At 55.6% G+C, this 24,393-nt stretch overlaps 10 protein-coding genes across 10 annotated transcripts; 5 read left to right on the top strand and 5 right to left on the bottom strand.

The window, feature by feature from the left end:
- Positions 1 to 329: 329 nt before the first annotated feature.
- On the bottom strand, positions 330 to 1,860 carry N657DRAFT_682791 (alpha-ketoacid dehydrogenase kinase; the record flags this gene model as incomplete). The annotated part of the gene is made up of 3 exons (XM_062796512.1): positions 330 to 342; positions 413 to 1,564; positions 1,622 to 1,860. The coding sequence occupies 3 exons, from the start codon at positions 1,858 to 1,860 to the stop codon at positions 330 to 332; spliced, it is 1,404 nt and encodes a 467-aa protein (XP_062645500.1).
- Positions 1,861 to 2,452: 592 nt separating this feature from the next.
- Positions 2,453 to 2,855, bottom strand: N657DRAFT_682790 (protease propeptide/inhibitor; the record flags this gene model as incomplete). Its single annotated transcript, XM_062796511.1, has 4 exons — positions 2,453 to 2,543; positions 2,611 to 2,679; positions 2,736 to 2,776; positions 2,841 to 2,855. The coding sequence occupies 4 exons, from the start codon at positions 2,853 to 2,855 to the stop codon at positions 2,453 to 2,455; spliced, it is 216 nt and encodes a 71-aa protein (XP_062645499.1).
- Positions 2,856 to 3,152: 297 nt separating this feature from the next.
- N657DRAFT_692233 (uncharacterized protein) lies at positions 3,153 to 4,739 on the bottom strand. Its single transcript, XM_062797154.1, has 3 exons — positions 4,343 to 4,739; positions 3,510 to 3,578; positions 3,153 to 3,447 (listed from the first exon to the last, which is right to left on the bottom strand). Exons 1-3 carry the CDS (start codon positions 4,444 to 4,446, stop codon positions 3,360 to 3,362), a joined length of 261 nt encoding a protein of 86 aa, XP_062645498.1. The 5' UTR covers positions 4,447 to 4,739; the 3' UTR covers positions 3,153 to 3,359.
- A 109-nt stretch (positions 4,740 to 4,848) lies between these two features.
- N657DRAFT_692232 (DUF663-domain-containing protein) lies at positions 4,849 to 8,797 on the top strand (the record flags this gene model as incomplete). The annotated part of the gene is made up of 6 exons (XM_062797153.1): positions 4,849 to 5,109; positions 5,177 to 5,247; positions 5,306 to 5,415; positions 5,476 to 7,673; positions 7,731 to 8,011; positions 8,066 to 8,797. The coding sequence occupies exons 1-6, from the start codon at positions 5,037 to 5,039 to the stop codon at positions 8,795 to 8,797; spliced, it is 3,465 nt and encodes a 1,154-aa protein (XP_062645497.1). The 5' UTR covers positions 4,849 to 5,036.
- Positions 8,798 to 9,679: 882 nt separating this feature from the next.
- N657DRAFT_577711 (radical SAM superfamily protein) lies at positions 9,680 to 10,855 on the top strand (the record flags this gene model as incomplete). Its single annotated transcript, XM_062789265.1, has 2 exons — positions 9,680 to 10,188; positions 10,249 to 10,855. 2 exons carry the CDS (start codon positions 9,680 to 9,682, stop codon positions 10,853 to 10,855), a joined length of 1,116 nt encoding a protein of 371 aa, XP_062645496.1.
- Positions 10,856 to 11,409: 554 nt separating this feature from the next.
- On the top strand, positions 11,410 to 12,660 carry N657DRAFT_635738 (uncharacterized protein; the record flags this gene model as incomplete). The annotated part of the gene is made up of 3 exons (XM_062791363.1): positions 11,410 to 12,223; positions 12,323 to 12,577; positions 12,626 to 12,660. The coding sequence occupies 3 exons, from the start codon at positions 11,410 to 11,412 to the stop codon at positions 12,658 to 12,660; spliced, it is 1,104 nt and encodes a 367-aa protein (XP_062645495.1).
- Positions 12,661 to 12,862: 202 nt separating this feature from the next.
- Positions 12,863 to 14,148, bottom strand: N657DRAFT_665468 (adaptin ear-binding coat-associated protein 1 NECAP-1). The gene is made up of 2 exons (XM_062795292.1): positions 14,039 to 14,148; positions 12,863 to 13,962 (listed from the first exon to the last, which is right to left on the bottom strand). The coding sequence occupies exons 1-2, from the start codon at positions 14,100 to 14,102 to the stop codon at positions 13,079 to 13,081; spliced, it is 948 nt and encodes a 315-aa protein (XP_062645494.1). The 5' UTR covers positions 14,103 to 14,148; the 3' UTR covers positions 12,863 to 13,078.
- A 496-nt stretch (positions 14,149 to 14,644) lies between these two features.
- N657DRAFT_635736 (nagb/rpia/CoA transferase-like protein) lies at positions 14,645 to 15,791 on the top strand (the record flags this gene model as incomplete). Its single annotated transcript, XM_062791362.1, has 2 exons — positions 14,645 to 14,763; positions 14,816 to 15,791. 2 exons carry the CDS (start codon positions 14,645 to 14,647, stop codon positions 15,789 to 15,791), a joined length of 1,095 nt encoding a protein of 364 aa, XP_062645493.1.
- A 1,026-nt stretch (positions 15,792 to 16,817) lies between these two features.
- On the bottom strand, positions 16,818 to 21,145 carry N657DRAFT_647917 (uncharacterized protein). Its single transcript, XM_062793419.1, has 11 exons — positions 20,214 to 21,145; positions 20,035 to 20,153; positions 19,729 to 19,967; positions 19,558 to 19,672; positions 19,489 to 19,502; positions 19,410 to 19,431; positions 19,062 to 19,348; positions 18,072 to 18,765; positions 17,947 to 18,022; positions 17,503 to 17,894; positions 16,818 to 17,423 (listed from the first exon to the last, which is right to left on the bottom strand). Exons 1-11 carry the CDS (start codon positions 20,739 to 20,741, stop codon positions 17,015 to 17,017), a joined length of 2,895 nt encoding a protein of 964 aa, XP_062645492.1. The 5' UTR covers positions 20,742 to 21,145; the 3' UTR covers positions 16,818 to 17,014.
- A 1,021-nt stretch (positions 21,146 to 22,166) lies between these two features.
- N657DRAFT_117274 (uncharacterized protein) lies at positions 22,167 to 23,130 on the top strand. Its single transcript, XM_062785801.1, has 2 exons — positions 22,167 to 22,992; positions 23,072 to 23,130. Exon 1 carries the CDS (start codon positions 22,294 to 22,296, stop codon positions 22,846 to 22,848), a length of 555 nt encoding a protein of 184 aa, XP_062645491.1. The 5' UTR covers positions 22,167 to 22,293; the 3' UTR covers positions 22,849 to 22,992; positions 23,072 to 23,130.
- Positions 23,131 to 24,393: the final 1,263 nt, after the last annotated feature.

The raw sequence follows: 24,393 nt of genomic DNA, 5'->3' as shown, positions 1-24,393 counted from the left end.
GAGACCAAGAAGCGATCCTGGGTGGAAGATAGAGCAAATCACAAACACTTGAAGCATAAAGAGGGACGAATGATTGTATGATTCGCTATTTAAGTCTACGCCTGTCTACTCGGAACTGTGTCACTATATCATAAGTTGTTAAGCAGCACCAACCCGCGCAGCGCTCTGGCTGTGAGTGCTACGGCACAGAACCCGCTCCTCTGCAACTCCCTGTTGAGCTAGCTGGCTTTTGAACTGCTTTCCTATCTTGATGCCACAGCAGGTCTTCCATCTAGAACCTTCCTCGCGGACGTCGTCGTTTCTTGTCTGTCACACCATCTAGTATTAGCTTACTGTGGCCTTCTGTTGTATTTGTGCTCTATCCATAGAAAAGAAACTAGAGAAAGGAGACAGGGAAAATGTGGCCACATACTCTATCTTGCCCACCCCTTTCAGTCTCAAATACACATCCGTCCCCCAGCCATGCAGACTCTGCACGGCGATGCCGCCGCCAAAGTACTCGGCATAAGCCCTGCTGAGCGGCAGGCCGTACCCGAGCCCTGCGATGGTGCTGCCGCCGTTGTTGGCTGCCGAGGTAATAACATTGAGGGCGTCGTCGCTGCCCCAGGCCCCGGGCACGTCGTCCGACTCGCTGAACGTGGTGAATGAGTAGCTCCAAATGTGGGGAAGCACGTCGTCACCGATGCCGCCGCCGCGGTCGCGGATGCGGATCGTCACGCCGGGGGCGTTATCGTCCAGTGGGGCGATGGCGTCGCGGTTGAATGCGCCGCGGGATTCCTTGGGAGGTCTGAGGTGCACCTGTCCTTGAAGGGGTGGCGGTGGCTTCACCTCGGGCGGCTCCGGGGCGATGGTGATGACGACGGGCTCGCGGTTCATACCGTTCTCGACGGTAGCGCGGAAGGCGTTCTTAAGCAGCTCCGTGATGATGTACTCGAGGTGCATGGGCACGAAGGCGAAGGTAGTGTCAGGCTCGCCGTCAACGATCCAGCGGGGGCGCACCCCGTAGTTGAGCTCGCAGATCTCGGCTACGAAGTCGCCGCATGAGTCGATGATGGAGGCCGGGCGGAGGGCCGTGTCGATGACGCCAATGTAGCTGGGATGTTCGGGACATGGGGTCGGGCTCGATGCTGGGTCGAAATGGGGCGTGCTGCTGAAGTGGAGGGCAATATGCTGCTCGGCGACGAGGCGTGTACCGATGCGGGCACGCAGGTGTTCGTCGAGGAAGCGTGTTACCTCGGACGGGGAGACGTATTTGCGGCACTCGAGGAAGCCGCGAGCGAGGATGGGGATGGTGTCCGTGTGTGTTTGCACGAGCTCGGCCAGCACCTCGGTGAAGCGGATCTCGTCATCGAGGTTGCTGATGGTGCGCCCTTGCCACGGCAGGAGGGTGGAGAGCGAGTGCTGGTAGTTGTTGTAAATTCTGTTGATATTCGGGTTGGAGACAACAATATATGGAAGGTTGCGCAGCGCCTGGATGCGATGCGCTAGGCGAACCGGCAGCAGCGAGAGTGTAAAGCGGGCGGAGGCCAGGAGAGCTTCGGCTGATAGAGGAGGGCGGCCATGTCTGAGGCAAGAACCGTGGTCAGCTCAGGCTGTGGGACGGAGCACTGGGAGGCGGTACTTGACCAGATCCGCAAGGCTCAGCGGGTGCAAAGGTTGCTTGGCCAGGTGAGGGACGACATCAATCTCATGCTGATGTCGTTCGCGATCACGGAGCTGCTGGCGGTGGATTTGCGGGCGGGAGCGGGAAGCTGAGGCAGCCACGAGGTTCTGCAGCGTGGACGACGCCCTCGCCCAACAATCGGAGCGTTGGATAGCCCTGGGACTGATCCGCAGCGGCCTTGCGATGGCGGTACTCATGTCGGCATGTTTGCACAGGGTGCTTGAAGGTGGGCAAGGCAAAGTCGCAGCAGCACGGTCGTAATTTGGGGCAGTCAGACGCCAGTCATGCTCGGCTCGGCATCTGCAATGGAGTCATGAACTAAGGGCGCGCTTTAAGGTAGAATAACTGCACAGTACGAGGCGTCTGGCGTTGGAATATGTACATGATAGAATTGCTTGTGGGCATTCCAAGACACATGTCAGAGTTACGGAAGATCCTCGTTTCACTAGTGACGGGACGAGATCCAGGCCGGCCTGGCTGTGGATAAGCGGGGTGCAACGACAGGGGTATGACGACAGAGAGCACAGCCCGCAGCGGGCCGTAGCTAACCGTTAACTTCTTCTACGAAAATCCCTTGCTACCGCCTGACAGTTGAACGAAGAGGCTGTCAAGGGACGCAAATGGAATACAAGACCTGAAAAATCATGTTTGAAATAACAAGGTATAGAAGAAACAGCCGAAGTGCTCGCTCGTTTCACTCTGTACTACCTCCGTAGTGCGGCCAAGTCGCAGAAGCACCGGGCTACGTCGCAGCCCCGCGATCCTGCCCCGCAGTCCAACCCATGAACCCTATTGCGTCCGAACCTCCTGGTCCTGCTCAACGGCCTCAACATGTTCGTGGTTTTCCATGGTGCTGACAGTCCCCTCGTCAAAGGTAACCCTGTTGTTCACCGCTGTAATCAGTTTGCTGCACTCTCTGCACAGGTGGGGATTGGGTCAAGACTCACTGGAAGCCCTTGATCAGAGAGTACTCGTGGCCGATCTTGCCGCCTTGGTCGCGCGCATGCTGCTTGGCCCTGTTTCTGCATCAGCCATCGCGCGGTACGGCTTGTATGTCTGCGGGGTTTCTTACGCCTCGACTTGCTCAGGTGTAGCATCCTTCTTGCAGGTTACCTACACGTTGGGTTAGTATTACCGGGGTAACGACTGTCCTAAACTGCTCGAATACAGGACATACGATGTAGGAAGGCATGACTGCGGTTCGTCTCTTGTTTGTATGGGAAATTGCTGACAAAGAAGGGGGTTTGGTCGATGCGGATGGTTTGAAGAACTTGAAACGGTACGAGACTGGAATGTTGGGCGCTACTTATAACGCGACCGGTTTGGCAGCTGCTGGTTTGAGAGGAGTTGGAGGCCCTGTTGGCGTGACGTAGTCCCGTCATTTAGGACAATCTGCTAACTGTATCGGGAAAATACCTGCTGCGGCCTGGAATGGAAGTTACAGCAGGGGCAGGAGAATATCTGCAAGTCCAAGAAAACATCTAAGTTTGGAATAACTATCGTAACAAGGTATGTTGAGAGAAGACACCCGAACAGGGACTCAGCTGAATATTCACTCAGCTTTATCCTCAGTAATGAATGGGCAATCCGCAGTAGCACCAACTCTTCCGCGATCATGCCCCGCAGTCCACCTCCCGGTTGAAACCCCTATCACCTGGCACCGATGCTCACGCTGAGAACGCTCCTACTCTTATCATTACGTGGTAACCTCCTGATTCAGCTCGACGTGCTTGATATTTTTATCCTCATCCAGGGCCATGACGGTTCCCTCGGGATAGATGACCCTGTTTGCTGTTGTGTCAGCATCTCCAGTCAAACAAGATCGGTGCGGCTAACTAGTACTCACTGGAAGCCCTTGAGGAGAGTATACTCGTGCCCGATCTTCGCGCCCTGGTTTTCGGCAAGCTTCTTGGCACTGTTCCTCGTCAGCCACTGCGCGGTAAATGTTTAATTGTCTGTAGGAGTTCCTTACTCCCCAACTTGTTCAGGAGTTGCGTCTTCCTTGAGTCTCACCTATACCTTGTCTTAGCATCGTTGGGGCCGCGAAGTTCCTCCAAGAAGTCGAAGCTACAATGTAGGAAGGCATAGTTGCGGTAATCGACTGTACTTTTGTTGCGTGATCGTTGACAAAGCTCAGGGGTCGGTCGATGCGAACTGGATGTGCACGAAGACCTGAAAGAAACTACAAACTACTACGAGGCCGGTATGCTGGAAACCACCTTATAAGGCGAACAATCGAGCAACTGAGGCCCGGTTTACGTGAGAGCGGCGCCAGAGGAGGGGCATACGGCATGCGGCAGATGTTTTGCAGAATTGGGCAATGTTCCACGCAGCCACATTCAGTAGCCGGCAGCCTGGTAGGGTAGGTATGTCGCTCTGTGTTTGATGCTCATGATGATCATCAGCAACTTCTTAATTAGGTATCCAATTGGCACAGGCTCCATCGGTCACAGACTATATCACTCCACTTGCCATTCATGCCCAATGAGGTCCATGTTTCTGGCAGAAGCCTGGATTAACATGGAGCGAGTTCGCGACGAACTATTTTGGTGCTAATACTCATGAGGATAAGACCAGCTTCGTAGAAGGCCGAGCTGATAAGCGATGTGCAATTCATTGCCCTCAAATCAGGCTCCCTTACTTGTCATTCCATCAAACCACCATCATAATTTGCAGTACAGGCGCTCCTTGTCGACGCCCTCTTCCAGCTCCAACAGCTCGTCCGGGTTCGTGATGATCTGGCAGAAGTTGCTCGGAAACCAGCCTCTAACGCCGTCAATCATGCCATCCCACCAACCGCTCTCGAGCCAGGTAATGACTTGGATGACGTCTCGTTCGTGAAAGCTCAGCTTCCACACAGGAGTCTCGTAATCGTAGAGGGGCGTACGTAAAGGGCACCAGATGGTGCCGTGCCGAAGACGCCGTTCATAACAGATTGCCGTATCAGCTGTGAAGCAGGAAACATAGGATGAGGCGTCGCGGCGAGTTCAAGAACCCGACTTTGCTTTACGGTCAACCCCTGTTGTGTTTGGTAGCGTCTGACTTGACGACCAAGGGTCCCAACCGGGTTTTGAGGTCAACATCAGATCGGCCTACTTTTGCAGCAAGAGTTTCTTGTCTCACCTGAGAACTGTTTGTGAGTTTTCCTTCATCCCCACTTTTTCTTGGCTAAAACTCTCGACATGGTGACAAGCTACGGTCATGTACGGATTACATCTTCTGAGCCCACCGACTTTATCGATAAGCTTATCCGCTTATCGCCTTCCCCAGCGCCCAAAAAAAACTTGGAAGAATTGGATGCGTGGTTGAGAGGCGTCTGTGTCGCGGCCGGAACTTGCAGCATCGAGTTCGACGCACCCGAAGGAAACTTAGGATGGAGGCGCAAACACACAAGCCACACCGGGCGTCCAAGAAGTCAAAGGAGAAAAATTCTCAACATTCGGGAGGTTAGTACTATTCAACTTCTTGAAATGATTACATTCCGCAAGACCGTCGACGCTCACACGACGCCAGGTCAAAATCCGAAGGCGTTCGCAGTCTCCAACCCCGGCAAGCTCGCGAGGCAAGCAGCCCGCTCCCACGATGTGAGCACTTATTCCCAATGATATCCCTCGCCGCCTATGCTGACGCCACTTACCCCAGATCAAAGAGAAGCGCCTTCACGTCCCTCTCGTCGATCGCCTTCCCGATGAACCACCACCGCGCCTTGTCACCATTGTCGGCCCGCCGGGAGTGGGAAAGACGACCTTGCTGTACGAAAACCCTCACCTAAAACGGAAAATACCAGGCAGCGCTAATTGTCAATTCATTAGCAAATCCCTGATTCGCCGATATGCCAAAGAAACCATCTCGGACCCCGTGGGTCCGATCACGGTCGTCACGTCGAAAAAGCAGCGGCTGACCTTCATCGAATGCCCAAACGAGCTGGAAGCGATGATCGACATTGCCAAGGTGGCAGATATTGTTCTGCTAATGATCGACGGGAACTACGGGTTTGAGATGGAGACAATGGAATTTCTCAATATCCTCGCTGCCACTGGTATGCCGGGCAATGTGTTCGGTATCCTCACGCACCTGGACTTGTTCAGAAAGCCCCAGGCGCTCAAGGATGCCAAGAAGAGGCTAAAACACAGGTTATGGAGCGAGCTCTACCAGGGCGCTCATCTGTTCTACCTGTCCGGCGTCTTAAACGGCCGCTATCCCGACCGCGAAATCCACAACCTCTCTCGCTTTCTCTCCGTCATGAAGAACCCTCGCCCGCTCGTCTGGAGAAATTCGCATCCGTACACCGTCATTGACAACTACCGAGACATCACCCACCCAACGAAGGTCGAGGAGGACGAACACTGTGATCGATCGATCGAGCTGTCGGGCTATCTTCGCGGCACCAACTTTGCTGCCCAAGGGCAAAGGGTACACATCGCGGGTCTGGGTGATTTCACAATATCCGGCATGGAAGTCTTGCCCGACCCGTGTCCCACGCCCGCCATGGAGCAGGCACTGGCCAAAATCACGGGAAAGACGGGAAGGCGGCGCCTCGACGAGAAGGACAAGAAGCTGTGGGCGCCCATGGCCGACCGGAGCGGCATGAAAATTACGGGCGACCACATCGTCATCACCAGAGAGAAGGGCTTCGCGTTCGACAAGGCTGCCGAAGGCGTCGAGCGTGGCGAGGGCGAGCAGCTCATTGTCGACCTGCAAGGAGAGAGGAGACTGCTCGGCCAGACCGATAAAGGGGTAAAGCTCTTCGCCAGCGGCGAACAGATTTCGGAGATACATGAGGAAGCCGATACAGGGAGGAAATCACAAAGAAAGGCGCGCTTCATTGAGCGGGACGGCTCGGATGACGATGGGGGTATGCCCGAAGACGAAGGATTTGTAAGCGGGGAGGAGGAGGAGGGAGAGGGATCGGACGTCGAGGCCGAGTTTGACGAGAAGAAGTTGGGCAAGATGTTCCGGAACCGAGAGGATAAGGAGGAAGGGGATGATATCGCTTTTGCCGACAGCGATTCTGACCTGGGCTCATTGTCCGGGGAGGAGGACTTGGCCAGTGACCTTGACGAAGACCAGGAGGACGAAGACTTCGATTCAGACGAGGAAGGGGCAGCCGTTAGGTGGAAAAACAACATGACGGAGCGAGCGAAGGCACTGCATGGGAAGAGACGGCCATATCGGGCGGTGGACCTTGCCAGGTTCATGTACGATACCACGCTGACGCCCAAGGCAGCTCTGCAGAAATGGAGGGGCGAGGACGAAGAGGAGACAGAAGAGGATATTGAGGAAGACGAAGATACCTTCTTCAGGAGAACCGGCAAAGAGGAAAAAGAAGATTTGGCCGAGGACCGTCCGATACCCCAGTTCGACTACGAGGAGCTGGCTGCCAGGTGGTCAAATCAGGACGCCGTCGAAGCCCTGAGAAGCCGGTTTGCCACAGCCAACTTGCTTGATGGAGAGGACGCGAATGAAGAATTTGGCAACGATGACGAAGAGGGATTCGGGGACGAAGACGAGAACGATGAGGGTGACGGCGCCTTCGAGGACCTCGAAACCGGAGAAACGCACGGTCCAGAGGACAAGAGCGACGAGCAGCAGGAGGTGAGCCTCGAGGCGGAACGAGAAAAGAATGCGCGCCGCAAAGAAGAACTCAAGCTTCGATTTGAGGAAGAGGATCGCGAGGGGTTCAAGAACGACAAAGCCGCGGCGAGGAGAGAAGGCGGGAACGAAGAGTTTGGAGAGGATGAGTGGTACGACGCGCAGAAAGCCATGCTCCAAAAGCAGCTCGAAATCAACAAGGCCGAGTTCGAGGAGCTCGACGAAAGCCAGCGGACCTCGGTTGAAGGTTATCGTGCGGGCAAGTACGCTAAGATGGTTATCGAGGGCGTCCCGGCCGAGTTCGTCAGAAACTTCCAAGCTCGGCTGCCCATCGTGGTAGGTGGCCTGTCGGCTACTGAGGACCGGTTTGGGTTTGTTCAGGTCAGGATTAAGCGGCATCGGTGGCATAAGAAGATCCGTAAGTTTCATCCTTGCAGAAAAACTTCAGTGTAACTATAGCTAATAATTCCCACAGTCAAGACGGGCGATCCCCTGATCTTCTCGCTCGGCTGGCGGAGGTTCCAGTCTCTTCCCATATACTCCATCTCGGATTCCCGGACGAGAAACAGGATGCTGAAGTACACACCAGAGCACATGCACTGCTTCGGGACCTTTTACGGGCCGCTGATCGCGCCCAACACGGGCTTCGTGTGCTTCCAATCCTTCTCAGCCTCCAACCCGGGGTTCCGGATTGCCGCGACCGGCACGGTCTTGAGCGTCGACGAGTCTACTGAAATTGTGAAGAAGCTCAAACTTGTAAGTTAAGTTCTCAAACAGTATGTTTTGCTCTTATGCTAATTTTTACTGCAGACCGGCACGCCGTACAAGATCTTTAAGAACACGGCCTTCATCAAGGACATGTTCAACTCGGCGCTGGAGATAGCCAAGTTCGAGGGCGCCGCCATCAAGACGGTGTCGGGCATCCGCGGGCAAATCAAGCGAGCGCTCGCTAAGCCAGACGGGCACTTCCGTGCGACGTTTGAGGACAAGATCTTGCTCAGCGACATTGTCTTTTTGCGGGCGTGGTACCCGATCAAGCCGCACCGCTTCTACAACCCGGCGACCAACCTGATCGGGTGGCAGAGCATGCGGCTAACGGGCGAGATTCGGCGCGATGAGAACATCGACACCCCGCAGCAGCGAAACAGCCAGTACCGCAAGATCGAGCGCCAGGAGCGCCACTTCAACCCGCTGCGCGTGCCCAAGAACCTAGCGGCGTCCCTGCCGTTCAAGTCGCAAATTGTGGCGACCAAACCACAAAAGAAGGAAACGTACATGCAGAAGCGGGCCGTCGTGGTGCGCGGCGAAGAGAAGAAGGCGAGGGATCTCTTGCAAAAGCTTACGACAATTCGAAAGGAGCAGGCTGCGAAGCGAAGGGCTAAGAAGGAGGAGAAGAGGCAGGAGTATCAGAAGAAGATCGCCGAGATTGAGGAGCGGTTGGAGAGTAAGGAGAAGAGGGAGAAGAAGGCGTTTTGGGAGAGAGAGGGGAGGAAGAGGAAGCCTGGGGATGTGGGCGGCGGTGGGGGGAAGAGGAGGAAGTAGGTTCTGGGAGTGTAACATATTGCGGGGGGATGGTTCGGGAGAAGACTGGTCTCGCGGCTGTATGTTAGACAGTTGTAGGGGTGTGGCAGAGTATATACCACGCAGTACCAGGTCGACAGTTGTCTTCATATGATGTCTCTTTGGCTCTCGTCGGCTTTTTGGTATGAATGGGCTTCCGGTTCGCTAGCTTGCAAGCACGGAACGGCAGACGCAGGGTGATTCACTGATGGATATGTACTGGGCTATTCATCACTGACTCAAAAGTAGGACCAGTCAGCGAGGGGGATCGCTTTTTGGGAGTCGGCACGACTGCTTCTTCCCATATTCTTGTTTGCTGCGGGGGCAGGAAAGGGGCCGGGGAGTGTTCGGCTCCGAACCTGGAAGTTCAACGTCATTGTGAACAGATAATTACCTCTCCCGGGCAAAAGCGAGAACCAGCATGGCGAGAAAGGAAGGCGAAGCTGCAGGCTGAATGAATGCAGGTTTGGCGGAGCTCACACAGCGTTGGGTATGATGTGGGTGTGATTCGGAGGCCTTTCAGCGGTTTTTTATCCTACAATTGGAAAAAAGGGGTAAAAATCAAGTGAATGGGCCAGCTGAAATCGCTGCAAGATAAGCTTTTATGTAATTCAGCAACATTTCGTGCAAAGAACCGTGTATTTTCAAAGTTCAGCTGACATCTCGTTTACCTCAAAGGAACCCACCATGCTAGTGCTTTGTCTTGCGAGCCTGACATCGCACGCACTGTTAAGGAGGCCTTAGGCAAAGGTTGATGCTGGGCTTTTAAAATAAAATGATTGTCGGACTGTTGACCGCTCGAGAACATTGGAGGCTGATGGAACCGCGCGACTTCTCAAGATGAAGACTCTGCTCAGTTTCTCGATGCGCAGGCCGCAGGTCCTGGCTGCAACTGCCCGGCCACTCGAGGCGCGATTCCTAGTTCCGGAGCAGATCATAGTCTCTCGACGCTCTCTTCACCTGGCGCCGCCGTTTCTCCTCGACGACTACACCCCACGCTGCCTGACGTTGAGCGCTGCCGATGCGGCCAAGAAGCGGTCTCAAGCCTACGCACATCTGCGCAACTGCAACCTGTGCCCACGGCTTTGCGGCGTCAACCGTTATGAGACAACGGGCATGTGCCTCATTGGGGACAAGGTCAAGGTCAATGTCATTGCACCGCACTTTGGCGAGGAGCCGTGCATCCAGGGCCACAACGGCAGCGGCTCCGTCTTCTTCAGCATGTGCAACCTGCGTTGTGTGTTTTGCCAAAACCACGATATTGCCCATCAGCGCAACGGCCAGGACTTGACGCCCGAGGAGCTGGGAGACTGGTACCTCAAGCTGCAGGACGTGGGCAATGTGCACAATATCAATCTCATAACCCCTGAGCAGTGAGTGGCCGGCCGCACCGTACGCTCGAGACCCCTCCTTTGACTGAAGCTCCGTCACAGTGTCGTACCGCAGGTTGCTCTGAGCATCCTCCACGCGCGGAACAACGGCTTGAGAGTGCCCATCATCTATAACACCTCGGCCTACGACTCGCTGGCCTCGCTCGAGTTGCTGGATGGGCTTGTCGACATTTACCTGCCGGACTTCAAGCTGTGGTCGACTGCCAGTTCCCGCCGCCTGCTCAAGGCAGACGACTACCCCGCCACTGCGCGAGAGAGCATCAAAGCCATGCATGCCCAGGTTGGCGATCTTTGCTTCACCCCGGACGGCATTGCCAAGAAGGGTCTCCTGGTGCGCCACCTTGTCATGCCGGGCCTCGAGGCCGAGAGCGCCGAGATTATGAAGTTTCTCGCAACCGACGTCTCCAAGGACTGTTTCGTTCATATCATGGAGCAGTACCACCCGGACGCGTACGTCGGCAAGCCGATGAAGGCTAGGTCAAAACAGTCTGCTGCCAACAAAGAGGACAACGATGCTAGCGACAAGCGCTACGCGGAGATCAACCGCGCCGTGACGAAAGAGGAGAGCTCCGCAGTCCGAAAGGCTGCGGAAGCAGCAGGACTTTGGAGGTTCTGCGATCCGCCTAGACATGATGGATTCAGCCTTTGAGTAGGGACCGTTAAGGATTGTGTCCTGGAGCGAGGTATGTACTGTGTGCACGGCAAAGGCCATGGAATGTTGTCCTCTCTTTCAACGAGCCGCCGACGCCACCACCACAACCTGGGAGCCCACTTTGCCTGCGGCAAACGCCGCTAGATACTTTAGCGCTGGCCCTTTGAGAAACTATTATCAGGGAGTCGATGTGGCTGATGGTGGACTTTCTAACAGCCAATGGTTGCCAGCCGGTGATAGCAAACAAAGGACAGACAGGGATGCCGAGGCCAGCATCGTTCTAGCCCTTTGTCCAGCGGACGGCGGGGGTGCTACAAACCGCTACAAACTTAGAGCCCTTGCATAAGTGATGGCTCACGAAGCCAGGGTGCTTTGAAGGCGCCCGTACGAATCAAGAACCCAATACAAATAATGCTCTCGATCGACACAACAAGCCTGCTCGGAAAGGTCTCTAGGCCTGTGTCACCAAAGACGAACTCTCCTCGAGCCTGCATGGAGAAGAGCACCAGCAAGGAAGCCCGGTCTAAAAATCATCTTCCCCCCGTGTCACAATGTCGCCAACAACGCCGAGGTCTCCCAGCCGGCACCAACCAACGTCTCCGCCGAGCAACTACATGCAGGCGGTCCAAAGCCTGGACGCCCGGCCGTTGGCAGAACTCCACAACGAGTACTCATACCTCGTTCACGACCTGCAGAAGCAAGGCGACCGGGCCACCCGACTCTTCCACCGGTACGCCGCCGTCGATGCCCGTCTAGCAGAAGCACAGACCGCATCAGAGGCCAAAAGGTGCAAGCGAGAAGCGTCTCTGATCAAGACCAAGATCGCCGAGAGCACCCAGCAAGAAAAGCTCATCCTGCTCCGGCTGGGCCAGATGCACGTCGAGCTCCAGACTAGAAACCGCTGGATGACGGTGCACCACCAACAGCCAGTTCTGCACCTGCCGCCCCTCGTTTATCCTCCTCCACCTCCTGCGGCGCCGCCAGCGCCAACTCTGAGCCAGGGTCAGGATCAAGCACCCTGCAATCGCCTGAGCTCGTGCCAGGAGCAGAAGGGCAGCAGAAACAACTCGACGACAGAGTGGCCGTCGGACTCTAATTCATGCGGGTCGCCGCCGCTGCAGCCCCCGTCCTTCGTCTTGAGCCCGCTGTCTCCGTGCTTCACGCCGGGTGCAGTGGTCTTTTCCGAGGACATTTGGTCGCGGGCGTCCAAGACGTCGTCTGCCGGGAAGCAAATGCCGATCGAGTCCGTCGACGGCGAGGCCGAGGAGCAACAACGAGATGAAGAAATTCGAGCAAGTCATCAACTGCCTGGACCAGCGACAGCACGCACAGCGGGAGCAACCCACGGCGAGAAACAGCCCCAGAGTGAGTACAACCGCAAGAAAAAGCAAGGACCAACACCGCCGCGGCCTCCTCAGGCAGACGGCTTTCCTTTCCCTCCTTCTACTATTGGGAGCCTTGCAGAGGCAGAGGAGGACACCAACCCCGGTTTCCCCGAGAAGGACATCCACGAAGACCAGGAGCAAGAGCCAGAGCCAGAGCAAGAAGAGGATGATGAGGAGCCGTGGATGACTGAATTGAGGCGCGTCTCGCTCTACTCACCTCTCTCGTCGTCGCTCCGGGCTAGGAACAGCGACAAGCGCATGAGCCTGCCATATTTCAAGAGCCTGTGGCCGCCCTCATCCCGGTCGAGGAGGGGTAGTTTCCAGTCGACGGCTGGTTAGCGTGTTGTATGTCTCTACTTACCTGAAATATCGATGACAACAGGGCTAAGGGAAACGGTGTTGACTTACTTGGGGTGATTGCCTGTGCTATTTCAGGGTAACGAGAGGATTGTGGCAGGATTGTATGTCAATGTGTATACTTATCCGTTTTCGGGAGGATCGTGAGGAATGAGTGGGAGTTGGCAGTGCGTCGAAGGCAATGAACACGACGGACCGGAAAGGAGTCGCGGACAGGTTAATATCGATGACTTTTACGCTGCTCGCTGATGGTGCTCGAGGTGCTTCCTTGGAGGGAAACAGCGCAAAATCCTCAAGGGTGTATGTACGGTGAAGTGTCTATTCAATCAGGCTGGAAGTGCTCTTTAAAACAATCGCTACAACCATCTCCAGCCCGAGTCCGAGTCCTTGGGGGTAGACAGACACATTGGCCGCCATGACATATGTGACCGTAGGACCTGCTGAACCCGGCTGAGAAACAAACACAGCAACCCCGGGTTCAAGCAAACTCGCCAAACTTCCCATCATCAAACCCCAGCTGCTGCGCGCTCAACCTCTTCTGCGCCCTTGAACTCGAACTCGGCGGCGGTGGTGGCGGCGGCAGCGCAAACGAAGCCAGGCTCTGCCCCTGTCCTCCACCTGCTCCTCCGCCGCCGCCTCTCTCCGTTTCAGGCCGACTCACCGTCGCCGCAGCCCTACCCGCCCGCCGCCCAAACCGGGTCCCGCTCAGATTCACCGTGATCGTCTCCCCTTCCTTCAAGCTCAAATCCCTCTTCTCCTCCTCCTCCCCATCCTCCCCACAACAACCACCCTTCTTCCTCCCCTGGTTGTTCCTCGCACCATCACCGTCACATCTTGGCCCTACCGCGGCGGCGGCGGCGGACTCCCAGCTAAGCGCCCTTCTCGCCTCTTGCAGCGCAACGCCAAAATCAAATGCCTCGCTCCGCTCTTCAAAGCCTATCCCCAACGTGGCCTTTTGCTTTCCCGTCGGGTCCTGCACGCGGACCGCAAAGAAGCGGGAGCTGTCCGTCGTCGGCTCGACCGTGGCCGGGGCGGTGTAGGGCGCCGCGGCGAAGAGCGTGCCTGTGGTGGGGTCTTCGAGGAGGATGTCTATCTTGAGCTCGGTTCGTTCTTCTTCCTCTTGTTCGGGTTTCTCTTCTGCTGGGGGGTCTTGTTGGGTCGGGGTTGTGATGGTGAAGGCTGCTGTTGTTGTTGTTGATTCGGAGGAGGAGGTGGGGACGGGGATGGAGGTCTCAAGGACGCGCAGGCGGGCGGTGAAGATGTGGTTGCGCGGGTCTGAGGTCCAGGAGGCGGCGGCGTAGCCTGCGGCTGTGGAGACGGCGTCCCGCGGGAGGGTGTAGATGTGTACTTTGGGCGTCACGTCTGGGGTTGTCAGTGTTAGCATGTTATGTGGCTCCGTCCGAGCCGGGTGCAATGTATAGGGGTTGGGTGGACCGACGGAGAATGCGGACGATGGCGTCGGGAGGGAGGGGCCGACCCGTCGCGGGGTCTATGGTCTCCATTTTGTAGTGTTTTGTGTTTTTAGGTGGCCTTGGTGTCTTAATTTCGAGATGGGAGAAACAGAGCCCATGGGATAATAGAGTTGTCTGGTAGTCTCGCAGCCTGGGGTTCATCCGAGAGGAGCCGGTTCCAGGGTCGTGTCCTAAACGACCCCACCATGCCCCGCATTACGTAGGCTTTGCTATAGGCGGCATGGAGCGGCAGAATGGTCGCAGTGCTGGGCTGAGTGCTCGAGTCCGTGGGGCTTTTGAGTCACAAGCCAGGAACGACAGCGACAGAGCGTAGCCCGTGGACCAAGAGGATTGCCATCAGACGAAGTATACCGCAGTGCTGCGTGACTTTATCTTGGGCATAACCTACAGCGGGATCACCCTGGTTGAAGATCGTCAGTTAATTGTTCCAAGGGTGTTGTCTTTATTACCCCGCCGAACCGATCCCAGCGAGATTATAATAAAGTGATCCATCGCGTTTGTAGACCACGAGCTGTATGCTCTGGCGGAGTCCGCTTCCCACTTTCACAGCATCCGTCTACTTCACAACCACTATGGCGACCGATGAGCCATCAAACTTGGCGCCGGCTGCCCAGGCCGCGACTCAGGAACTACCCATTCGCACAAATTCCACATCCAACGCCTCACAACGCGAGAATGGCGCTGCATTTGAGTGAGCCTCCTTCTAGCGTCGTGGACTTGCCAGGCACTGCTGACGAATCCAGCATCGTCCGGACCTATCGCGAGCTCCTCAATTCCGATCGTGACCTCACTATGGGCGTCGCTGCGATCGAATCCCTGATTGAGCTGCTCCGGGCAACCTCCTCTTCGACCGCAATGGAGCTGGTCGAAACCGTTAAGAAGGAAAAAGCCAAGCTCCTCGCCTCAGCACCCAACCCCCTCCCCTTACTCGCCGGAGCCGACCTGTTCGAGCAGTACCTTCTGCGGTCGCTTAGAGGGCCAACCGCGACAGGCACAGGGAGCGGCTCCGACCGCGTGCTGAGCTTCGAGGAGACTCGCCAGCACCTCCTCGACAACAAGGACCTCTTCGCGCAGCGCGCCAAGGCCGACCGCGACAGCATCGCTATTTGGGGCAGCCGGTACGTGTCGGACGGGCGCATCGTACTGACCGCCGGCGGCAGCCGCACCGTCACCAAGATCCTGCTGCGCGCCGCGTCCGACGCCAGCAAGCACTTCAAGGTCATCTACATCGTCGACGGGCACAACAAGCGCAGCGACGTGGCCGTTACCCAGCTGCGCGAGGCCGGCCTCGAAGTCGAGACCATTTCCCCCAATAAAGTCGCTTACGTGCTCGGCAACCAGAAGCAGATCAACCTGGTGCTGGTCGGCACCGAGGTGGTGATGCAGAACGGCGGCATCATCTCGGGCATGGGCACGGCGCAGCTGGCGCACCTGACCAAGACGGTCAAGGGTGGCATTAAGCGGTTCTATGTCGCCGCCGAGACCCACAAGATCTGCCGCAAGACGCCCATCGCCTACCCCATGGTGAACCGGGTCGGTGTCAACCAAAAGGACATTAGCAAGTTTGACAATGTCGGCGTCGAGCTCGATGTCCCCAGCATGGTGGCCGAGCAGGACGAGGTCGACTACACGGATCCCGAGCTCATCGACGGGATAATCACCGAGCAAGGGGTCAAGATGACGTCGCAGATTTGGGAGATGGTGGATAACTATATTTGAGCATATGCGAGGGGGGAGTGAGGTGGTCTAAGAGGTTGTTTTTGGTATAAACCTGCGCCACCAATGGATCTCGTCGGGGGGATTTCTTGACTTCGCGGCGACATGGCTGCAGGCTGATTCAACACCTGAGCCGGGGATCGGCTGGTGTGGAACGGTATAGCATTGTTGGCGTTCCGGTTCACGGACAAAGGGGTTGGGCAAAAGGGACTCGGGGTTGGCGATGGTGTGTCGTTAATCCTTGGAAGTATTCTGGTCCGTCTGTCAACGCACAATCACCATAACATTCTTGGTGATGTTCCTCCTGGGACCCTGCATTGCATTTTGTGTGCGCTGTGCGTTATTAAGGGTGCAGGCTTACCCCTTTTGATGCGGGAGGCCCGGTCCTTCACATAAACAATACCACTACAGACAACTTTCCGGAGTAGCGGTAGAGCCTTCTTGACGAATAACTGGCAAGGTCTATCGCAGGACCCCTTTTTTCCCCAACACGTAGCCGGACTTCTTTTACACTATTTGTTTTCAACATATCTGATATCCATCCTTTAAGGACTGGTTACGCACTACCCTCCTATAAAAATCAGCGCTCATCTTGCAGTACTCACTCACCACGAAAAGCCAGACAAACCTCTTGATTGACCAGCTGATGGATCCATGGATCTGTCTCTGTTCCGGAGATCTGTCCACTCCACGTAGCGAGGCCGAGAAACAGTGGAAATAGGAACTTGTGGTCACCGTTCGGGACCAGTAAGTTGCGAGAGCATGCGCAAGAAAGAGCATGATAGTAAAAGATGGTACGAGAGAGAGAGAAAGAAGGGATGGATACAAAGATATTATCACATTCTTGAGGTCCACAACCATTAGAGGAAGCGAGTAATGATAATTCATCATTGTCTGAACTATTCTGAACAAGCTTCTCAGCTCGCATCAGCTCCCCTCCATCGCTCCAATAGAGTCTGCCCCATCCTCATGCTCTCCTGACAGACAGGCTCCTCGCCTGTCTCACAGTTACACCACACCCCACCACTGACCACTCCCTCACACCACATCCCTCACCAGCCGCGCACCAACCCAGGCATAGGGATAGTTCCTCTGATACCAGTTGACACTATGAATCATCCCTTTGCATTAGCCACTCTATTCTTCCCCCTCGAACCTCACCCACCTATCTCATCAAACCGCATACAAAGAGGTGCAAACACAAAAGACAAGAAAAGGGGAAGAACTTACAAGCTCTTCCGCCCCGCAATTCTTGGATGCGTCGCCCACGAACCGCCCAGCACAATATTATGCTTTTCGTCGAAGAAATCCGCCGTGTAGCCCGGGTACAGCGGCATAGCCTCGAACCCGTCCCAGCGGCGCAGCACGGTGCTGGTCCACTCCCACACGCCGCCCATGTCGGCCTGGCCCGCGAGCCGGTTGCCCCGCGCCGTGACGGGCGTCGGGTGCCAGTGCCGGAGGCCCACGTTGGTGCCGTTTAGGTCGATGAAGAGTGATTCAAGGGCAACGGGTTGCTGTCGTTGCTGGGAGGAGGAAGCGGGCGAGGTGGTGGTGGTCGTGGTAGTGGTGGCACCGGCGGATGAGGCGGGAGGGGTGGCCGGCGGAGAAATTTCAACGCCGTTGTTGCAGAGGTGGCTTTGTTATTCCGACTCAGCACTGTCCGTTTCTTTCCCTTTGGAGTGGTGAAAGGAAGGCAAATTAAAAAGTGACTTACCCGTTCACAGCTGGGACCATCTGACTGAGCTTCTTCACGGCTTCCTTCTTCTTCAGGGCCTCGACATGGCTATACACGCTGCGTGCTTCCTCAAAGGTTGGAATGCGGCCGCCCATCCAGGTGGCACAGCCGGCGAGTTCATCGTAGGATGCAAAGACTGGCCAGTCCAAGGCGTGCTTCAGCGGCACCAGCCCGTAGACGGTGCGGACAGCCTTGTCTTGAAGGAAAGACTCCGGGAGGGTTGAAGTGCCGTTAGCGAAGCCATCGCGGTGCCCGTTGCCATTGGAGTCGTTATTGGATTGGCCGTTGGCCTCTCCCGATGAAGAGCCAGGAGTGTATGCCCAAGACGCCGGGATCTTGGCGACATGGTTGCTGTACATGTATTGCGCATACTGCTGATATTAGTCTGATATCATTCTAAACTGGGGGAACGAGAATGCTTACCTCCTCATTGCTGATCGGCCTACCCTGGGCTTGGAAAGCATGGACCTTCACCCGTCTGGCCGGTTTCTCGTTGTCCCTGAATTCCATCAGCAACGGACTCACCTTAAAACAGCAAATTAACTCACCAGCCGTAGCAAACTTCCACATCGGTTCCATCCTCAGGGTCATCCAGCCCGATGGTGACCTCTTGCTCCGGGACGTCAAACCACTCGTTCGCTACCCTCTCGGACCGGGCCTTGGCAGCGAGCTTCCCGAAATCGGGAACAGGGACATGCGGCGGCGGCTGCGTCCTGTCGCTCTGCAGCATCATGTACAGGAGCGTCTCGAGATGCATGGCCTCGTGCTCGAAGCCAACCCAGATCGCCCTGCCGACATGGCGCGGGATAGCATCGATGCCGGCTACGTAGAGGTTCTGCAGCCGGGCACGCACGCGGCTTTGATAGGACAGGATCTCATCGACCGGCGGCCATTCGTCCGGGATTTCCGAATGCGCATGGCACAACTCGGGGTTGTCGACGTCGGGATCTATACCCCGTTCAAAGATGCTATGGTAATGGGCGGGGTCTGTTGGCGCGTCCTTGGTGGTCTTGCTCAGCTGGATGTCGAGAAAGGTGGGGATGTGGCCCAGGTAGAAGATGCAGGCGTTGCGGAGCTTGATGGGCTTCTCGAGGAGCTCATCCGGTGGGAGCATCTCACGGGTGACGACATCCCAGGCAGCCCATAAGCCATCCCAATCCTCGAGAGACGGGAGTGCAGTGCGAGTGTATACGGACGGAATCAAACTGTACGCCATTTTTGGTTTGGCAAGCATGTGAACGCCTGCCGCGGTGCGGCCATGTCAGTTGGAGAATTCCTCAAAGTTCATCGGGGAGTTCCTGAAACTGGGAGTTAAGGATCTGGAGACAAGAGGTTGACCCCGCAGCCAGGCGCAGCTAGGCAGACCAGTGATGACACGCCGTTATGTTCACTTACACGGGCGTGCCGTATGACTGGCCCAAAGCGTAAGGGGAAACGTGGGGTATTGGCTCGTGAAAGTAGGGTGGCTGTTGGAGTCGGGCAATATGGAGCTGGGGCGACCCCAAGCTCCAAAGTAAACGTGCTGCAATACTACTCACCGTATTCCTTGTGGTGCCTCCACTGGCCAATCTCCATCATACCCGCCTGTTTCCAGAGCTCTTCTGCCTCGGTTGCTGAGTATTTGAGGCTCTGTTCCACCTGAACTCGCTCGTGAGCCCGGATCAGCTCTCCCATGACGATGGTGTCACGCTTCGGGGCATAGAAGGCTTGGTGCCGGCCACCTTGGGTGTCGTAAACATATTCCCCGATGACTCTCCAGTCGTCTTCGACAAAGGCGGTCTCCCCGAGAATTTTGTTGGCATGGCGAAGACCATTCAGGATGAACCTGGATTCGTCGGCACCGGTCAGTAAAGGGGATGTCAGATGCTAGGCGCGGTCTGGCGTACTCATGTGTGAGACCCTCCTTGTCTGGATGGCGAGTTAGGGTCAGTACTCATTAAACTACCTAGCAATGTGGTTACAGACCGTTGTATGCGTGGCTGAACGGCGTCAGCACATAGGGGACTGCCCTAAACCGGAAGGACCGCCACTTACTAAATTTTGGCCGGGTCGTCGCAAGCATCCAGTCCAATCAGCATGGTGTCTCCCGAACCTAAGACATCGGCAAACGTTTTGAGAAACGCGGCAGCGTCGGCTCGGTCGAAGTTGCCTGCGAGAGTCGTGTCAGGCTGAAGTTGCGGGACCGGATAGCAACAGACAACTCACCAACGCTGGAGCCCAGACTCAGGATACACTTCTGGCGCGAGGCAACGGATGGATCCCTGAGCCAGCTCCGGCCGTCATCGTAGGTCCCAAGCAAGCCATGGGCTCGGACGTGCTTGTACGAGGGAAGCTGGGCGAGGGTGCGTTCGAGCTCTTGCTGCGAGAGGTCCAATGCGTAGTAGTCGATGCACTTTGCTGAGTCCTCGAGGGCCTGCAGAAGGAGATTGACTTTACGGAGGTTGCTACCAAACACAGAGGTCAGCACAGCAGTCGAAGCGGCCCGACGCCGAGGTAACGTGTGTTACTGACCCACTGCCGAGTTCAATAATGATAGCCCCTGAAGGAATGTTGTTGGCAATCTCGGCCGCAAACGCCTTGAGCACTTCAATCTCGTCATTGGTCAAGTAGTACTCTTCCAAGTATGTTATCTGGAACGGGGTTAGTGTGGGGTGTGGGTGCGCCGTGGCAGGCCGAAGGGAGGCGCTCACTTTCTCAAACAACTGCAAGCCTCTCTCATCATAGAGCAGGAGCGTGGGGAGCTTCCTGGGACCATCCCTCGCATGAAACATGGAGAGCACTTCGGCCTTCAGGTTTGTCTCGACCGCCACACGGCGGATATCGATAATGTCGAGGTTTGGGCCGGCAGCAGCCGTGCGAAGATCCGAAACCCCCTTCTTCTCCCTGATTGCCCCCAAGCGGGGGACGGCGCCGTTCAATGCCATGGCGACTTCTTGGATGCTAGGCATGTCTGTCTCGCAGTACTGGTTCTGAATCCTGCAGTCTCGGGGTTTTGGATGGACTGGAATGACAAAACTTATATATACCCTAAAGTCAAGTAGCGGCCGATGGGGTTCAGCTGCGGTACGTTGAGGTACTTGTACCAACGGGAATTGACAAAGATGGAACGGGGACAACTCGATTGCCCTGGGCTCGACTGGGGAGTACCCTCCAGCTAGCACAGTGCTGCAGCATACCCAGACGCGAACAAGGACAAAGTAAGCTCCATGAAGGTACATGTATTCCCAGGGTTACCAGGTATTCCCAGGTTACCCGTTGGGATGAAGCGGCGGGCTGTACAAAAAGCACAGTGAGCACCGCCCACGAATACATACATGGTACATGGGTCTGGCATTTGAGACCGAGCAATGACAAGCTCGAGCTTAGATGCCAACCAGGACATGGAAAGGAGCTCCGAGGCTGCGTTCGTTCCCTGTCAGCGGGCGGTGGATTGGATCGTGGTGACGCTCAGATCGGTCGTGCTAACAGGGCGCTGTGGGGTGTTGCATTCCAGAAGGCAGAGATGCAGAGAACGGGTGCAGGTACCCCAGAAACCGCCGCATCGAACGGCCGGCAAGAGGGAATCGTTTTGTCATGGAATGCCACAAGACAGTGCCGCGTGCTGGCGCAGAGTGGGAGTTGGAGATGGAGGTGACAAATCACAGGCAACAACGATTCGCTTGCGATGATGAGGCCCCACGCGTTTGCTTGACTGGCGGAGGGGTTATAACGCCCTTGTTCCTGAGCAGGAACAACACTGCGTACTTGCCTTCGATTTGTGAACAAATACACGTGCACGTGTAAGCAACCAAGTAGGTTTCGGCGGACAGTTTGAGATTCTCCCGCCGGGTACGTCTGTACTATGTCATGTGGCCTTACTTTGGATCCGAGAGACCCACATCATCGTCATTGCTTTCAAGTTGACAAAACAGATTTCAAAAGTCAGATACACCACCTACCTGTCAGGTTAACGGTAACACCAAATGGAAAGCACCCAGGTACGATCGGACAAATGCAGGCAGCATCTCGGAACTTCATAGACTGCTACCTTCATCTGGAGCAGAAATATGCAAGCAATTCAAACGATCTGGCCAGCAGAGGCTGACCAGCCCAGCGACACCAGCGGCTCCGTCACCCCTCACCACACTCGGGAGACCCCGCGTTGGCCGAGATGAGATGAGGGGCTGCCCTGCAAGTTTCTCTGAACTGGAATACATTGCATCCGGAGATGTATTTTCCATGAAGATGCATACCCGCTAAGAGTCGTCCGTATCGGGTTGCGGTTTTGGTGTCGTTCATAATCATTCCTTCTTGCGATGGCATGTCCCGGTCTTTCCGCACCGCTGACAAAAACAGCCAGAGCGCGGAAAACGCGCGAAAGCCTGGGCATCTCCATCTGCTTCGCCTCCACTCCACCGTTACGATCACTCCGATCAAGTTCAACAGCGGATTTGGAGAGAGACGCACAACCCACTTTGCACCTCCACTGCCGAGCCCGTCGAATCCGGCCCTCCGGCGTGGGGTGTCCACTCCCATTGGCCGCGGTGACGTCGATACTCCTGTCCCACATGCAACCGCTCGATTTCGGAAAGCCGCAACCCCGGCCGGTGAAAGTGGGTGGGATGAAGGACAAGAGTGGCCTCATTTCTACGGTGATATGCGGGATATAATACACACACGTAGATCGTGTGAGTTTGTCCTGTTGCGACGGCCAAAAAGAAAACAGAAGGCAAGACCGGGAGAGAAGCAACTCGGAAGACATAAGTGGGCAGGACAAAAGCATTTGTTGAAATGTCGAAGACGAGAACAAATCAAATAAGTCGGAAAAGACCTCGCGGCAGTGGATGGTCGTGGGAATGGAATGGATGGTCGTGGGAATGGAATGGATGGTCTTATTTAATTACCCTAACGCAGATTGCCTGCATTGATTTTGCAGTCCGATGGCATCTTCATGCATACAGGGAGAGTCCAGAAGTCACTGATTGCTCAGGTCCTATCGACTTTTCGTTCAAATGGTTGACTCCGAGGCTTCAAGCTGCTGTGCTTCGGCGTTGCTCAGGTTACCAGATCGACCAGACCATGAAGGTTCGTTCATCTCACACTCTCCTGGCTCAGAACCGTCATAGCAACACAATGAGTTTAGTCGAAAAATCGATGCTAGCTCCAAGAATCATACCTGCCTTTCAGGTCCAGTTGTTGGCCACAGTCACAGCTAGGCCGCGGTCCGGCCGCAGAAAACGAAACAGCATTACCTTCATGTTAAATCAGCATCAGAATGATCCAAGCTTCCGCCAAGAACGTCTGATTACTCGAATGAGTCAATGGGGACACGAGCGAGCCCGATAATGTCGCCAATCCCCGGCCAGACCAGAAGGGCGATTACTGGCTCTTGGAAGCAATAGCGAAGGATCTGGGAGCCCGGCTTTTCGCCATGATATTAATACTACACCTGGATCCGATGAAGCTGTCGTGGACAGGGTTGACGAGACTGTTTTTGCAACTGATCTCCCCTTCATCACTCCCAAACCTTCAAGGATGACATACCTAAGTCGAGCTAACACGTTTCCAGGTGGCCTCCCTTGCTTTGTGCCTACCAATGGAGTCGATCTGCTGGCTTTGCACCCGGCTCGTAGGGGACAGATCCCAACGGACCGCCAGCAACCGGTCTTTCGGCGTGCACGAGGTTGTTCAAAAGTACCTTAGGTTGAGACGGTCGATGATACCTGAAGGGTAATCAACAGTTGCGGCCTCGCTGGACGGCAAAACCTCCCCTTCCAGCCCAAACAATCAACTGAAGTTGATGCGCGCCAGCTGGAAGCTTCCGGGAAATCATGGCCAGTCAATCGGTCGTCATCGAAGGATTTCTCGGGGCGGCGAGATCAACCGTCACGCTTTTGCGACAGAAAACCTTTCAGGTCGCTGCCGCCAACAAAGGGTATAATGCAGACGGGGACGGCGTGAACGCACCGCTTCATCATGCTCGACCAGATGGGGGCGATGGAAGCGTCATTACGAAACAGAGCATGCTTGACAAGCTCCACGCTGGAGGCACATCAAGTCGTATTGTCGTGCCGATATTTAGTACTTGAACATTCAATCCCATGATGGGACCGGAAGAACGCCGAAGCATTGCCGGTGACGTGGGATTCTGGAAACAACGGGTGGTGCAACCCTCAGCATCGCTTAACGGGCTCAGGCTAGAAGTTTGTCGTGTCTTTGGCGTCGATATGAGGGAGTCAGGAGTGTGAACTTCAGCTGACGTTCTATCGGACCCAATGGAGATTGCTTCATACGAACTCTCTGCCAGTACCTCCTCAGTAGATGAACTGGTTAGCAACAGTGCGCAGGCTGTTTCAAAAGTCGTGCAGTACTTTGATTGTCATCTCCGCCAGTCGGGTGGTTATGGGCCGGGGCAGGTTGGGGCAGCAACTCACATCCTGACGAATTTGATGCAGGTACAATACGGCAATGCACTGGACCATCAGGCATCAGGTGGCGCTCTGAGTTTTGAAGGCCGCTTGTATTATGGTAGTTTCCAGGTTACTCCGTACGAGTCTCGGAAAGCCGTTGGTCATGTCGGCCTCTTGTGCTTCCGGACGGAGCCCAGTTGAACAGCCGTTGAGCGCCGGGTGCTTTCCGGGGGTGGGGGCGGCAACTTCGGCGGTGAACGAGATGTCATCTCCAGCAAGACGCTAAAGACGGGGCAAGGAGGGTTTGGGAAGCTCGGGAAAATCCGTAAATTCTGAAATGGAAACTACGAAGTAGGACCATAAAATTTTGGAAATTCTATAAGTTCAACTCTAACTAACGTGATTCACCATTGACTCGGACACCCCATTGAGTCGGTTCGGACACATTTTCCGGACTATGCCACTACAAACTGCCAAAAGT

The sequence above is a fragment of the Parathielavia appendiculata genome (genome assembly GCF_033297405.1).
Source record: "Parathielavia appendiculata strain CBS 731.68 unplaced genomic scaffold N657scaffold_11, whole genome shotgun sequence".
In the NCBI taxonomy this organism is placed as follows: Eukaryota; Fungi; Ascomycota; class Sordariomycetes; order Sordariales; family Chaetomiaceae; genus Parathielavia; species Parathielavia appendiculata.
This window is presented reverse-complemented; position numbering and strand designations above follow the sequence as displayed.